This window comes from Echinops telfairi, unplaced genomic scaffold (genome assembly GCF_000313985.2).
Source record: "Echinops telfairi isolate 266 unplaced genomic scaffold, ASM31398v2 ScPeMD7_18;HRSCAF=68, whole genome shotgun sequence".
Classification (NCBI taxonomy): Eukaryota; Metazoa; Chordata; class Mammalia; order Afrosoricida; family Tenrecidae; genus Echinops; species Echinops telfairi.
The window spans coordinates 56,177,745-56,193,023 of record NW_022103915.1 but is presented as its reverse complement, the minus strand read 5'-3'; the positions used below and the strand labels follow the sequence as shown (position 1 = coordinate 56,193,023).

Genomic DNA, 15,279 nt, shown 5'->3' with positions numbered 1-15,279 from the left:
GCTAGATGGCCGCTTGTTTACCTTCAAGCTTTTAAGACCCCAGATGCTTTATCTTTTGATAGCCGGGCACCATCAGTTTTCTTCACCACACTTGTCTTTAGCGGTTGTGTCAGGAGGTTTTTTTGTTAAATATATCCCTAAATTTTTCAATTTGTTCTTGGCTATTGTGAAGGGTACTGCCTTCTTGATCTCCTCTTCCATGGTCTTGACCGATGTATACAGCAATCCAATAGACTTCTGTTTACTGATCTTATATCCTGCCACTCTTCCATATTCCTGTATGGCTGTCAATAATCCTGTTGTGGAGCTTTTGGGATTTTCAGTGTACAGAATCATGTTGTCTGCAAATAGCAATCATTTCACCTCCATTTCTCCCAGCTGGATACCTTTAATGTCCTTCCGCTGCCTGTGTCTTTAGCTAGGACCTCTGGTATTATGTTGAATAGATGTGAGAACAAGGGGCATCCTTGTCTGGTCTCTTTCAGTGGAATTGTTTTCGTCTTTTCTCCATTGACTATGATGTTGGCTGTTGGCTTTTTTAGATAACTTGTATTAACCTGAGGATTTTCCTCCCATTCCTATCTTCTTGAGTGTCTTAATTAGGAATAGGTGTTGGAAGTTGTCAAAAGCTTTTTCTGCATCTATCAATATTATCATGTGATTCTTATCCTTTTATTTATCAATGTGGCAAATAATGTTGATGCACTATTGGATGTTGAACTATCCCTGAATCCCTGAAATGAATCCCACCTGATCATGATGGATGATGTATTTTATATTCTTTTGTGTTCTATTGGCCAGTATTTTGTTAAGGATTTTTGCATCTGTGTTCATTAGAGATATTGGTGTGTAGTTCTCTATTCCTGTGGGATCCTTGCCCTGTTAGGGTATAAAGTTATACTGGCTTTGCACAATGAGTCTGGGAGTTTGCCATCTTATTCTATGCTCTGGAATAATTTGTGGAGGATCAGTTGTCAGCTGTTCCTGGAATGCTTGGTATAATTCTGTGAAGCCATCTGGTCTGGAAGCTTTTTTCGTTGGTAGTTTCTTGAGAATTACATCTATTTCTTCTTTTGCTATGGGTCTGTTCAGGCTCTTGACCTCTATCTGGGATAATCTAGGGAAGGGATTGTTTTCCTAAGTATTTGTCCATGTCTTCCACATTGTTGAATTCATTAGGATACAGACTTTCACAGTATTTTTGTGATTACCCTTTAAATCTTGATTTCCCCTGTTTCATCCCTCATCCTGGCCATTGAGAGTTGCTCCTTCCTTTAATTGGTTAGACTTGCCAGCGATTTGTTGATTCTGTTTTAACTCTGCCCTGATTTTTATTATTTCTTTTCTTTTGCTACTGGGGCGGTTTTGTTGACTCTGTTCTGGTTGCTAGAGATTTTGTGATAGTTTATCTGTCATAAATCTCTCTTCCTTTTTCACATACACATTTATTGTTATCAAGCCTCCTCTGATAACTGTTTTGCTGTATCCTATAGGTTTTGGTACATTGTATTCTCATTCTCATTACTTTCTAGAAACATCCTAATTTCCTCTCTAATCTGGGCTAGTACTCATTCGTGTCGCAGAAGATTGTTATTCACCCTCCAATTGTTTGCCCTTGTTTTTCTGGTCATCATTTTGTTGATCTCCAGCTTTATGGCATGGTGGTCCGAGAGGGAGTCTGAATAATCTCTGTGTGTTTGAATTACTCAGGCTTGACTTGTATCCCAGCATGTGGTCTATTTTCTAAAGTGAGACGTGTGCGCTTGAAGAGAGTGTGAATTATTTTACAATTGGATGTCAAGATCTATAAATATCTTTCAGGTACAGTTTACTAAGTGTAGTGTTTAGCTCTATAACCTCCTTGTTGAACTTCTTTCCCAGTGATCTTTTTTCTGATAGTGGTATATTAATGTCACCTACTATGATGGTTGAATCTGTGATTTCTTTTTTCATCTCTTGAATAGTTTGATGAATTTCATGGGTCTCTCATTAGACACACATATATTTATTATGCTCATGGGTTCCTGGTCTACAGATTCTTTGAACATTATTTAGTGCCCTTCTTGTCTCTTGATCTGGTTTGCACCTTGTGGTCAATTTTGTCAGAGATTCAGATCGCAACCCCTGCTTTTTTTAAGCTGCCATTTGCCTGGTATATTTTCCACCAGCCTTTGATTCTTAGGCTATTTTGTCTGCGAGCTTGCAGGCAAAAGATTGATGGGTTATGTTTTCTGAGCCAGTCTGCTAACCTGTGCTTTTTAACAGGCAAGTTGAGGCTTCTGACATTCAGCTATTATCACCATCTGTGAACATTGCTGTCATCTTGTACCTTTTGTATTGGGTGCTTTCCTATCTCCCTTCATATCAGTGTACTGTGATTGTGTGTGGGGCTTCATTCTTGCCTTCTTTTCCCTCTGAGGCAATGTTATCTAGGAAATTGTTTTCGGCACATTGACTTCTGGGCGGAGTTGCACTATATGGCGGTCTCCTGCTTGGTGGATGTTGGTCTTCTGACCATAGGGAGTTGGCAAGAATTTTCCACAGGGTTGGATGTCTTATGGTGTATTATGAGGTTTTTCTTGTCCTAGAAAACTCTTACCTTGCCATCTATCTTAATATATACTTTGGCAGGGAAGAGGATTCTCAGGTTGGCTTTTTTTTTTTCTTTCAGCTTTTGGAAGAAAGCTATTCCACTCTCTCCTACACTTCATAGTATCTGCTGGTAGGTCTGAGCATGTTCTTACCCGAGCACCATTGTATGTGACCACCATTTTTTCTCTTGCAGCTCTTAAAATTTTCTTTGTCCTTGAAGTTTGATAATTTAACTATTGTGCCTTGGTGAGTGCTTCCTGGGGTTTAGTCTAATAGGTGTTCTCTTTGCTACCTGTATTAGTGTCTCATTTTCATTCAGTAAGGTGGGGAAGTTTGCTTCCAGAAATTCTATCACATATTTAGCTGTTGACTTCTTTGTTGTGTCTTCTTCTGGTAGAGCAATTATTTGAATATTGTTTCTATTCATAGCATCTGTCCTTATCTCAGGTTTTCTTCCACCTGTTTATCTTTTTTGACTCTCTTTCCTATTTATTGAAGTATGACTGATTGTTCTTGAGATCGCTGGTATGATTCTCCACCTTTTTTAGTCTGTTCGTGAGGTCCATGATCTTGTGTTTTGCTTCTGCTACCTCATCCATTAATTCTTGCATTTTTCTTTGGTGCATGGACTTCATCCCCTCTATCATGCACTTCATCTTATCTATCAATGTGTCCTTTTTCTGCGTTGCTTCCCTCATATGCTCTATTACTCCAAGCAGCGTTCTGAAGATTTCTTTCTGTGGCAGATCCAGGTCTGATTCTTCTATGATTGTTGTTAGGTTTATGACTTCTACTGTTGCGTTTTGTTTTTCTTCTTTTGTTGTTGAGGTGTGTTTCGGTTTGCGTGCAATTTTGGAAGAACTTGGAGTTAGGTTTCTGGGAGACCAAGGGCCCTGAGCTTTCTCTGTGTGACTGTGTTTTCAAGGACTACCTGTGGTCTGCTATGGTGGTGAGTCAGACTGCTATGTAGGCAGGGTGCTGAGGCAACTCAATGGCCTGTGGCAGTGGAGGGCATCGGAGTCTGCGATGAGACAGGCGACAGTAGGTATGCCACTGGCCTGTTGGGGCAGGGCTGACGCACGGGCACGCCTGGTCTGTCTGGCAACAATTTGCCGCCTTTTAAAGACTTTCTGTGGAGGCCAAAACTTGTAGAGCCAGTTTTTGGCTTGAGCTGTGGCTATCAGAACCTGATGGCTTTTCCTGTTTTGTTATGTTAAAATCCTAGGCCGTACTCTGAAGATTAATGGTCTGGCTACATTGATATGTTAATGCTATGCTAATAGACAAGAGTTCTGGCAGCTTACATTCAAAGTTACACAAAGGACCACAGCCAGGAATTGATGTGTTTTTTAAAAATATATATTATTTTCCCTTTTTATAATGGGCTGTGAGGTGCCCCCAGTATTGGGGCTGACCTTCACTGTCCCCCATGGAAGGGGGACCAGATTAGCAGAGTGGGTTTGGGGCTGACTGGATCTGATTTCACCCCCGTTTGCATGCCTGTGCCACTCCTGGCTCTATTCTGCCTGTACTGCTGGTTGTGCTCTGGGGGAACTTCGTTCTGCCACAGGTAAATATCACAGAAGCTCTTCAATTGCTGCAAATTATTGTCTAATTATCTATTGTTACCCATGCTGACAGGTTTGGAACTGGAGAGAGGCAGAAAGAGGATAACCAAAAAAGTCACTCCGTTCCTGGCTGGGGAGGGAAGTTGCCAAGGCCTAGACTGCAGGTTCAGGGTGGATAGTAGAGAGGAGAGAGAGGACCTTCAGTGTGAGGTCTTGTGGCTTATTTTCAGAGGCTCTGTGTGAGCCTGGGATTATGACTTTTAGAAGCAGCTTGGGGAAATTACTGCTCTCTGCCAGTCTTGATTCTTGGGTGCAGGAAGGGGTGGCAGAGTCCTGCTGGACCTGGCAATGGGTTAGCAGAACTCACAGGCAGACATAGTGAACTGGGAGCATTTCAGCGAGTTCTCGAATCGCACCATGGGCAAAAACCACCAGGGGAGGTCTGAACCAGCCCTAGTACACAGAATCTATTTTTAGCACCCAGCCTCCCAGTAATGGCCTCCTTACCTCTTAATTTTCTGGTCTAACAGCAGGAGTGCCAGGGTGGGTGATTCTACCTGGACGCCATCTTGACTCCTCTGTCAAAAGTGTCCTTTTGATGTGGTATACAGGTTAGTGAGATGGAAACACCCCTTTCAGAGGTAGACAGACCTAATGAAGGATATGCCAAGAACAGTAGCTTCTCATTTTGCTATTTTTGTTTAATAGTTTTCTATGATTTCATAGCAATAGTTCTTGACTTGCCTTTATATATATTAACTTCTACACAATTATTTTCCAGTGAACATCTTAATGTCATTCCCACCCTCACCCCACCCCCAAAATATATGGAATTAGTGTTTTTATTTTTTTCTTATCCTAAAAATGATAAAGCTGTTAGTATAAAAAAGTATTTATGTAACTGATTGTTACTATTGTCTCATATGGACAACCTATTATTTGACTAACATTGCTTTGTTAGGACATCTGAAACATTATCATAAGCCATTCTATCATATCTTTTAGTCTGCATCCTGAAAGCAATGTCTGATTATGTTGGATTATCTCTGAGGTAGGCCATAGTGTGACCTCATTAATGGTCAACTTCTTGAGCAGCTGCCCCTGTCCTCCTTGTTTAAATAGCCACATCCTAGGGAGCCAAGATCATCATACTTTCCAAATAGCATTATGGTTGGGCCGAGAATTATACATACACATAGAAAAAATATCAACTTACTGTCATTCTGGAAGTGTTGTCAGTTGTCTTGTGAAAATTTAGGGGAATTTAATGGAGCTAGATTGAGATTCTTCATAAAATTCTGAAGATAAGACTTTTGAATTTCTCTGGTTTTCAGGTAGCAAATGAATAGCTGTAATTCTCTCAGCAGTGAGTATACTTAAATATGTTCTTTATAATTCACTGACTTATCAACATGGTGAGGATCCAAACACCAGGTTGTTATACTAAATTGGGAGCCATGCCATGCTTCCAACTGGTTCTCCCCACTCCATGAACTCCTGGTGCATCTCATGACATGCATGACATGGCTCCCTCTGCCACTTCTGAGTCCACAGGGGTTAGAGTGGTAGTGGTTGTGTGTTGCCCACTGCCTGCTACCCACCAGCACCTGATGTGTAGGAACACCACTTACTCCACTTACCCCTACTTCACAGTCCCCTTCCCTCCACTCTCCTCCCTGTCTCCCCAACAATGAGATCCATGGCACCTCTACCTTGCCCTGTTCTATGACCTCATGTCATCCAGTCATTGCTACATGCCCTGTGCTAGCCCAAGACAACATGGACAAATTGGAGCACATGTCCTGTGGCTAGTCAGCCACTGCCTCGGTGGCCCCAGCCGTTGGCCAAAACCTCTGGTATATCATTTGGGGTGGCCCACACAGGATGTCCTGGCCTGAGCCATGGCTCCTGGACCATCAAGGAACTGGTTGGGAATATTTTATATGTTAACATAAATATGAAACATTGGATAATGAAATATAGGTGTGAAATAGTTACAGAGTTATAATAGATTTATTTACTTTGTGCCTGTGCAAAGTTTAGTTAGTGGTTATGTCTACTTAGTTTGGGAATAGAATGAAGTGAAACTTTAGTTCTCTGTGATAGAGGAGGGGTTGTCTGAGATAAATCCTTAAACCCTCCTAGAATATGCTGATGCAACTGAGGAATATAGAATTGGGTTCTCTAAGAGATTCAGATAAAATTTGTAATCTACGGTGAAAAATCAGTGGAAATATTTGCTTTTAAATCCCATAAACCATTGTTTAAATGAAAATGAATATTGTAATGCTATTAATGAAGCAGAATATAGACATTTTTTTCCTTCCCCTCTTTTAAACTGCTTCTGCCACAGGGAAGTACAAATGAGGTAAGGTAATTTTTTTTTAATTAACAGCTACATATTTGTAAATGTTATGGTTTTATGTTAGAAAATGAGTAGCTAGTAAAGGATGGCTTCATGTAGATTAGAAAATCTTCAGTTGGCCATTGTTCCTATATTCTTCCAGCATTTAAAATTTTAATTGTGAATTTAAAAAATGTTTTTTAAATACAATTTATCTTGTATAGCATATATAATTTTTTCAGCACATGAAACATAGTTGATGTCATGCCTCCGTTTTGTTGAGTATGTAGAAATTTTAAATTCTGACATGCTCCTGGTGTTCTCCCAACTCACAAGTACTTGAAGGTAATGTAACTACAGGGGGGCAGTATAGGTTTAGTGGTAGAATTTCACGTTCCACGAGGAAGACCTTAGGTTAGTCCCTAACTAGTGCTCCATAAGCCTAGCAGTCACTCATATGTTGATGGAGGCTTGCGTGCTGCAGTGATGCTGAATAGGTTGCAGCAGACCTTCCAGAGTAAGATGGACTAGGAAGAATGGTCTGGTCATCTGCTTTTGAAACTCACAGTGAAGCAGTGTGAGTCACAGTGGTCTGATCCTGTGGTGCATGGGGTCCCCACGAATCCGTTAACGGCATCAGCTACAGACATTATTTTAGTGGTAGTTTTGAGTATTGTCTATTTCACTTTCAGCAGGTCCCAGGCCGGTGGGCATCAATGGCATCCTTCAGACCTGGCCTGTGAATCAGTGTTCACTTCCACTGCACATATGAAAATTCTATGTCTGAGGAAGGAATCTGAGCTGTAATGAAGGAAATCACTTATTCTAAAAAGGAAGATCTTGTGAAGTCATTATCTTCAAGAAGCAAAGCTGACCTAGAACTACTACTAGAATCAGCACATAGTTCTTTAGTTTCTACCTTCACATATAACTGGATTGTGTGTTCTGTACCAGTAATGCAATGAACAGTTGCCAGTCATTAGGAGTTATTTAATGTAAAATTCTAGTATGATTAGGTTATAAACACCAAACCAGATTCAAATTTGTAAATCTAAATGTTAAAGAGAACAGGGATTGAACAGGATTGGTAGAATCAGAACAGATCTAAGACAAGACCTCACCAAGGGCTCAAGCAGAAAGAAACTGTTTAGAAAATGATGGCAACATATATAGAAATGTATCTGGTACAATTGATATATGGATTGTTATAAAGGCTGTAAGAGCCCCAAGTAAAATGAGTTATTAAGAAAAAAGGACACGATCTCTTTAAAGTATTGAAAAGCACGGGTGTTATTTTGAGTACTATGGTGCACCTGACCCAAGCACCATATTTTTGATTGATATTGAAAGTTAGACATTGAACAAGGAAGGCCAGAGAAGAATGGATGCATCTGAATTACAGTGCTGGGGAAGAGTATTGAAATGCCCTGGATTGCAAGGAAAACAAACAAGTCTGCCTTGGAAGAAATACAGCCATATTGCTCCTTAGAAATAAGGATGGTGAGACATTGTCTTGCACACTTTGGACAAGTTATCAGGAGACTAGTCCCTGGAAAATGGCATCATGCCTGGAAAGGTGAGGGACAATGAAAGAGGAAGGCCCTCGACAAGATGAGTTGGATGGACACAGTGCCTGCAACAATGAGCTCAAACAGAAGAACAGTTGTGAGCATGGCACAAGGCACAAGACTGGGTGGTACATTATGAGTCGGAACTGACTCAATGGCACCAATCACCACCAAACAACAACAGGACAAAACAGAGATTAGGGGTTGGGCTGCTAATGACAAAGTCAACATCTCTAAACCACCAGCCCCACCAAGGGGCAAAGATGAGGCTTTCTGCTCTCTTACAAATGTACAGCCCCAGAAAACCACAGGGTAGTTCTACTCTGCCCTATACTGTTGCTATGCTTGTCACTGACTGGATGGCAATGAGTTTTGAGGACAAACTACTTCTTGTGAATTTGGGGTGGCTTGTAGGTTCTGTGATGATGGAAGCTATGATAATGGTATTTCAAATACCAGCAGACAGATTTCAGCAGAGCTTCCAGACTAAGACAGACTCAGAAAAAGGACCTGATGATCTACTTTAAAAAAAAAGCCTGTGAAAACCTTATCAATAGTAGTGGAACATTTTCTAATATAGTGCCAGAAAAATTTCCTTAGGTTAGAAGACATTCAAAATGTGGCTAGAGAAGTGCTTCCTACTGATAGTACCCCAAACCCAAACCAAACCCACTGCCCTAAAGTTGATTCTGACTCATAGTTACCCCATATAGTTTCCAAGGCTGTAAATCTTCATGGGAGCAAACGGCCTCATCTTTTTTCTGAGGAATGGCTGGTGGTTTTGGACTGCAGACAGATCTTTTGGTTAGCAGTATAATACATACCTGACAGCCCCCCTGGGCTCCCTCCTCAAAGTAGGGTGGGCCTTAATGATGTGAATGGAAAGCTTTTGGGACCTTCATTTGCTAATGTGACACAACTTAAAATTAAAGTGCTGAAAAGATCCTTTACTATATAGAATGTATGAGTCTAGGGAAACTAGAAGTTGTCAAAATATGAAAAGGAACTCATAAAGATTAGTATCTTGAACTGAAATGAACTGGCATTGGTCATTTTGAACCAGACAGGGATGACATATTGAAGAGGAATGGTCTTGTATTCATTGTCAGAAAGAACATATCAAGATCCTGAAATGCAATGCTGTCAGTGATAAGAAAATATCCATATACCTCTAAGAGAAACGAATATAACTATTATTCAATCTACACACCAACTACTAACATCAAAGATGTAGAAAATGAAAGATTTTTAACCAACTTCTGCAGTCTGAAATTGATCAAACATGCCATCAAGATGCACTGAGAGTTATTCCTGATTGAAATACAAAAGCTGGAAGTAAAGTAGGATCAGTAGTTAGAAAATACTTCCTTGGTGATAGAAGCCATGCCAGAGATTACATGATAGAATTTTGGAAGACCTATGACCTATCCCTGGTGGAGTAGTGGTGCTGTGTTGGGCTGTGATTCAAAAGGTTGGTGGTTTCAAACCACCACCTGTTATGAGGGTGAAAGATGGGGCTTTCTCCTTCCACAGTCTCAGAAACACATGGAGAGTTCTACCCTGCTGTATAGGCCACTATGAGTAGGCATCAACTCAGTGCTGAGCAGCAGTAAGATTTTTTTTTTTGGGGGGGGGGGTATGACTTATCCTCTGCAAATACTTTTTTATGGCAACATAAATGGCGACTATCCATATGGTTCTCAATAGATGGGCCACAGAAGCCATACTGATGATGGAGAAGCTCCATATCATCAGTAAGAAAAAGGCAATGGGCCAACTGTGGAACAGACAGCAACTGCTTGTCTGCAAATTCAACTTGAAGCTGAGAAAATGAAAACAAGAGCCAAAATAGGAGTTTGAGTATATCCTCCTGGTCTTCGAGACCTTTTCCTGAATAGGTCATTAAATGCTAAAGACCAAAGCCCATCTAGTTGTGGGAAAACATCAAGGGCATTAGAGATGAAGAAAGCAAAAGGTCATTAAAAGGCCAGGAGAGAAACAAAAGACCACAAGCGATGTCAGAAGAGACTCTGAAATACGATTTTGAATGTAGTAAGTAAACTGGATGGGGAAAAAATGAAGTGAAAATCTGAACATAAGATTTCAAAGGGCAGTTTGAGAAAACAAAACGTAAAACAATGAAATGTTCAAAGACGTAGAGTTAGGAAACTAAAAGGAAAGGACACACTCAGCATTTCTCAAATGGAAGAAAAATGATAGCCTTGGGTTGTAATGCTGAGGGATTCTACAGGCAAAAGATTGGATGATACAGGAAGCATCTAAAGAAGATAGGAAAAATCTAGGGTCACTGTTGAAATCAAACTAACTGGTTGATGTTCAACCATTTCAGGGGATAGTACACGATCAAGAAAGGATGATGTTGAAGGAAGTCTGTATTGTACTAATGGCCTTGGAGGATGGGGGGGGGGCTTCAGGCACTAAATATCAATTGAAATAATTCAAAATACGAATGTAACAGAAGTACTCATTCATCTATGACAAGAAATTTCGGAGACAGCTACCCAGCCAACTGACTGAAAGAATGTGCCCCTTCCAAAGAAAGGTGATGCAACAGATGGTAGTAATTAGCAAACAACTCATTAATGTCACATACAAGTAAAGTTTTGCTGAAGATAATTCATAAACAGTTGCAGTAATACATAGTCCAGGAGATCCCAGAAATTCAAGCCAAATTCAGAAAAGCACATGTAACAAAGGATATTATTGCTGATGTCAGATGGATCTTGGCTAAAAGCAGAGAATGTCAGAAAGCTATTCACCTGTATTTGACTGACTATGCAAAGGCATTCAACTGTGGATTATAATAAATTATGGATATTTCAAATAATGGAAATTCTAGGACACTGAATTGTACTCATGGATAACCAGTACATAGACCAAGAGGCAGTTGTTCAAACAGAACAAGGAGATCTGCATCGTTTAAAATCAGAAAAGGAGAGCGTCAGGGTTGTATCCCTGTACCATGCTTACTCAATTTCTATGCTGGATACATGTCTGGAGCTGGGCTATATATGAAGAATGTGGCACCAAGATTAGAGGAAAACCTCATTAACAGCTTGTGATATTCAGATAACTGAACCTTGCTTACTGAAGCACTTCCTGATGAAGATGACTTCACTATGGATTGCAATTCAATATAAAGAAAACAGAAATTCTCAAAACTAGACAAATAAGGGAATGAAAAAAGACAAGACTGGAGTGGTCAAGGGTTTCATTCTACTTGGATCCCAAATCAGTGCCCATGGAAATCATAGTCAAGAAATCAAATAGCGTATTGCATTAGGCAAATCTGCTGCAAAAGACATACTTAAAGAGTAAACATGTCACTTTGAGGACTAAGGAGCGGTTAACCCAAGTCATGGTATTGTCAGTAGTCTCATATGCATGCAAAAGTTGGACAGTGATTCAGGAAGACTCAACAAAAATGGATGCCTCGGAATTACTCTGTTGGTGAAGAATATTGACATACCACGGGCAGCTGGAAGAATGAACCAATTTGTCTTGGAAGAAATACATCCAGAATGCTCTTTAAAAGGAAGGATGATGAAACTGTGTCTCATGTACCTTGGACATGTTATGAGGAAGAAGAACCAGTCCTTGGAGGATGTTGTGTTTGGCAAAGATTAACGTCAGCTATATTTTGATGGGCTGACACAAAGGCTGTAACAACGGGCTCAAACACACTGGTTTTCAGGGTATGGAAGTGCACAGTGTTGTGTTCTGCTGTACACAGGCTCACGAGGAATCGGAACCAACTCAATGGCCCCCAACAATCACAGGAGTCAATCAATTTACATTCACCATACTAGATGGTAGCATTCCGACTTACTGCTTTAACCTCAGAAAATCAAGGGGAAATAGCTACAGAAACTCACAAAAGATAAACACTTATAGAATTTCCTATTATTTAAAGGATATCGAGTTTTTAAGAATATTCAAGGACAACTGAGCCTTTACTAAAGTGCTCGTTATGTGAAAAAGTTAGGAGATGACTCTTAGATATTAGCTAAGAAGGGGAAGATACTTGTATAAAGTGATAGATATCATATAGAAATTCCTGTTTTAATCACTGTTAAAGGGACACACTGAACAGGAATAGAGGTAGTTTTAATGAGGAAAAGATTTCTATGATAATGTTTCTGAATACAGCTCTCTATGATGTGAACTAATAGAAACAGGGCAAATGAACATGGAAATTAATGGGTCCCAGGATGAGGGGCGGCATACTTGCTTAGTACATGACTGTCAAAATGATGGAGAATAAAGGTGGTCCTATGTTGCAGATCCTATTGAGAAGTGCTGAGTAAGTGGACTAGGTGTGTATAATAAAGTAGCTAGTGGTAGTCAGAAGTTATGAGCTCTTAAAATTCTTCTAAAATTGAATATTCGCAGTAGGAGTTCTCAACACTCCGCTGGAGCCTACTGCCTGGGAAGCTCTTCTCGAAGGCATATATGCAAGGTAAAAAGGAGCAGGAGCAGTCTGAGCTTAAAGCACTTATGATGAAGATCAAGCTACAAAGTGATAAACCCATACATTAGAGAGTTGAAACAAGTAATTAGTTATTAATTTATATCTTGCATAGATTAATTATATAAATCCCAAATTTAGCAGGCTAGATGGTCTACAAACTAATTTATTACTGTAAAAATGGAAACTTTTTACATCTGCATAAAGCATATAATAATCTTGATTCTTGTACTTCTAGGCTTTGTACAAGCTCTACAGTGCAGCAGCAACTCACAGACATCTGTACCATCATGCTTTTCCTGCACCTAAGTCAGAACCTGCTGAAGAATCAGACAAAAAGAAAATGTAACCCAACTTTTTAAAAGTACAGGTGCATGACCAACTATCTGTTAAATATTAAGTTTTCTATCTTCATGCAAACATTCAAAATACTTTCATCAGAACAGAGTAAAATGTCAGATACCTCTGAAGACTGCATAATGGTTTAGTTGACTTTTCAGTGTTTAATAAGCAGACGTATGTATGCATGGTTCTATTATTTTGTTAACAGGTACAACTTCCTATTTTTGTCTTCAAATATGCTATTATAATTTGAAGTATTTGTCTATTTATGATGACAGTACATGTGTTTTGCTCGAATTTACTAACTACTACTACTAGGTTATAACTAAACCATGTAGTAATATTACTCCACGTTTGGATATGCTCTTTTCATTTCTACAGAGGAATTCAAAAATTATTTCATAAAGGCATTTATTGAAACACACATTCCAGCCCAGCAGGCTTGGTTCAGTCTGTGTCAACTTACATATACCATCTCTTAGTTATTTCAAAATACATTTAAAAGAAGTTTTTCATTTGACTTGTCAAAAATCTTATGTTGATCTTTTATATTTTAATTTAATGTAGAATATAAACTTCTTGATGAAAAATGCACCCAGATCACTTTGTATATGCATCTGTTTCACTTCATTGTATATTTTTTCATTTGATACATAAAAAAATGTATTCATAGGTTTATTCTTTTAACATGTGAACTATTATTAAAGTTTACTTTGGTTCCTAAGATTAAAAACAATGCTTACTGATTTCTAAATGTTTAGATGTGTACATATATAATGATAAAGGTGCTTGTCTTTCTTTTTCAATTGAAAAAAGACATTTTTTTAAATGTTGACACTATCATAAATTTTGTTTCCACTTAAGAAACATATGCTAATCCCCTTAGCTACCTAGGAGTTATTTTAAACCAGTCCCTATACTTTAACCATGATGAGAAAATCTCTAGTGAAGTTTCATTGATCACACCTTTTAAAGGGGAGAAAAAAAGTGTAATAATGGATAAAGAATTAGTAAAGCCTTTTATCAGAAAGATCTAACACAGTAATTTCTAACTTTCTCAGAAATGGGTATATCTTAGTTAAGTAGTAATATAAAAAAGAGTAATAGAGGAAATAATTATAGAGTGTTTATGATTTGCAAAATATCTTTTCCGACTGATAAAATTCCCTCAGCCATCTTGTCTTCATTGTTAATGCCCTTTTCATGAAATTGCTTCCTTTGCCTACAGGAGTCTAATGAGAAAAACCAAATATTTATAAAACAGTATCTAAACCATGGACTCAAACACCAGGCACATTTTCTTCCACAAAAATATATTTAATAAGCTTGTATATAAAAACCAAACACTTAACATTTTCAACACTTCATCAGTAATTAAAACAGAATCTAACTAGGAGTACTTTGTATTTCTGAAGACTACCTAAACTATATTTACTTATTTACAACACAGGTAAATGAAACTAAATAGCAACTTAGACGAATGTTAAAATTCACCAAATCCTAGAGACGTACTTAAGGGCTGAAAATGTCATACATTTGTCTGTAATCAAATGTACTGTACTAATCAGGAATGATATCTGGACAACTATTCAACCAAAAGGCAAAAAAAATTTTGGGAAGGAAATACACATTTTTACAGTCCTATGACAAACTCGTAGTAGATATAAAAGTAATACAAATGCAATTAATGAACAAGAATTTCTTATCAAATTCCTGATTGTCATTTTTGGCAACGTAAGCCAGTCTGTCTGAATGGCAGTGTGCTGTGCCCTCCGGGACCTACTACTGTCTTATCAGGGCCATGCCAAATGCAGCTAGAGCCCTGGCTGAAAGGGATCTTGTGACTGAGCAATTTATACGCTTTTCCCACATGGCCTAGAGCCTTCTGTCTAAACTAAGTCCTGACCGATTACAGGTCTTTCATCCTTTCATAGCAAGAAATCTTTTGTCCATCCACTTTCAAATGCTTCTTTCCTTTTTAAAAGGGTGGTGATGGTGGGCTGGTTGTAGAAAGGGTGGGGGTATCCATACATTATATATGTTGAAATCTATCACAGTAAAGTCCCAAATCCTACATAGTGTTGAACTGCACCATGCTAATATGTGAGCCATTCCATTACAGACAGAACTCCACACTCAGTGGTAAACATCTCCTTTGAGATACTGCATAGATTCGCTCTCTTTAAAAGAAAGGTACTGCTACTCTAAGAGATTACCTAATCCTTTCCTAGTTAATAGCTGGTTATAGAGACTATTTTGTACAATTGTCTCCATCAAAACACTCTAAGCAGTTTCCTAATACACAGCAAGATGTGTTTGCAAATGTTGGCTCTTAGAACAATACATGCTTGGTGGTGGTGGTGGTGTTCAATAAAA

The 15,279-nt window shown here is 38.9% G+C and overlaps 1 protein-coding gene across 2 annotated transcripts in view; it reads left to right on the top strand.

Annotated features, from left to right (window-relative positions):
- The window catches only part of ATL1 (atlastin GTPase 1), a 101,696-nt gene extending 88,056 nt beyond the window's left edge, over nucleotides 1-13,640 (top strand). Inside the window, exons 13-14 of one of the 2 annotated variants that reach the window (XM_004698579.2) lie at nucleotides 6,514-6,528; nucleotides 12,800-13,639. In XM_004698579.2, the coding sequence (XP_004698636.1) occupies nucleotides 6,514-6,528; nucleotides 12,800-12,910 (126 nt within the window). In that variant the 3' untranslated portion in view covers nucleotides 12,911-13,639. Of the gene's footprint in view, nucleotides 1-6,513; nucleotides 6,529-12,799 lie in introns of both variants that reach the window. The other variant, XM_004698580.2, reaches the window with a different exon arrangement.
- Nucleotides 13,641-15,279: the final 1,639 nt, after the last annotated feature.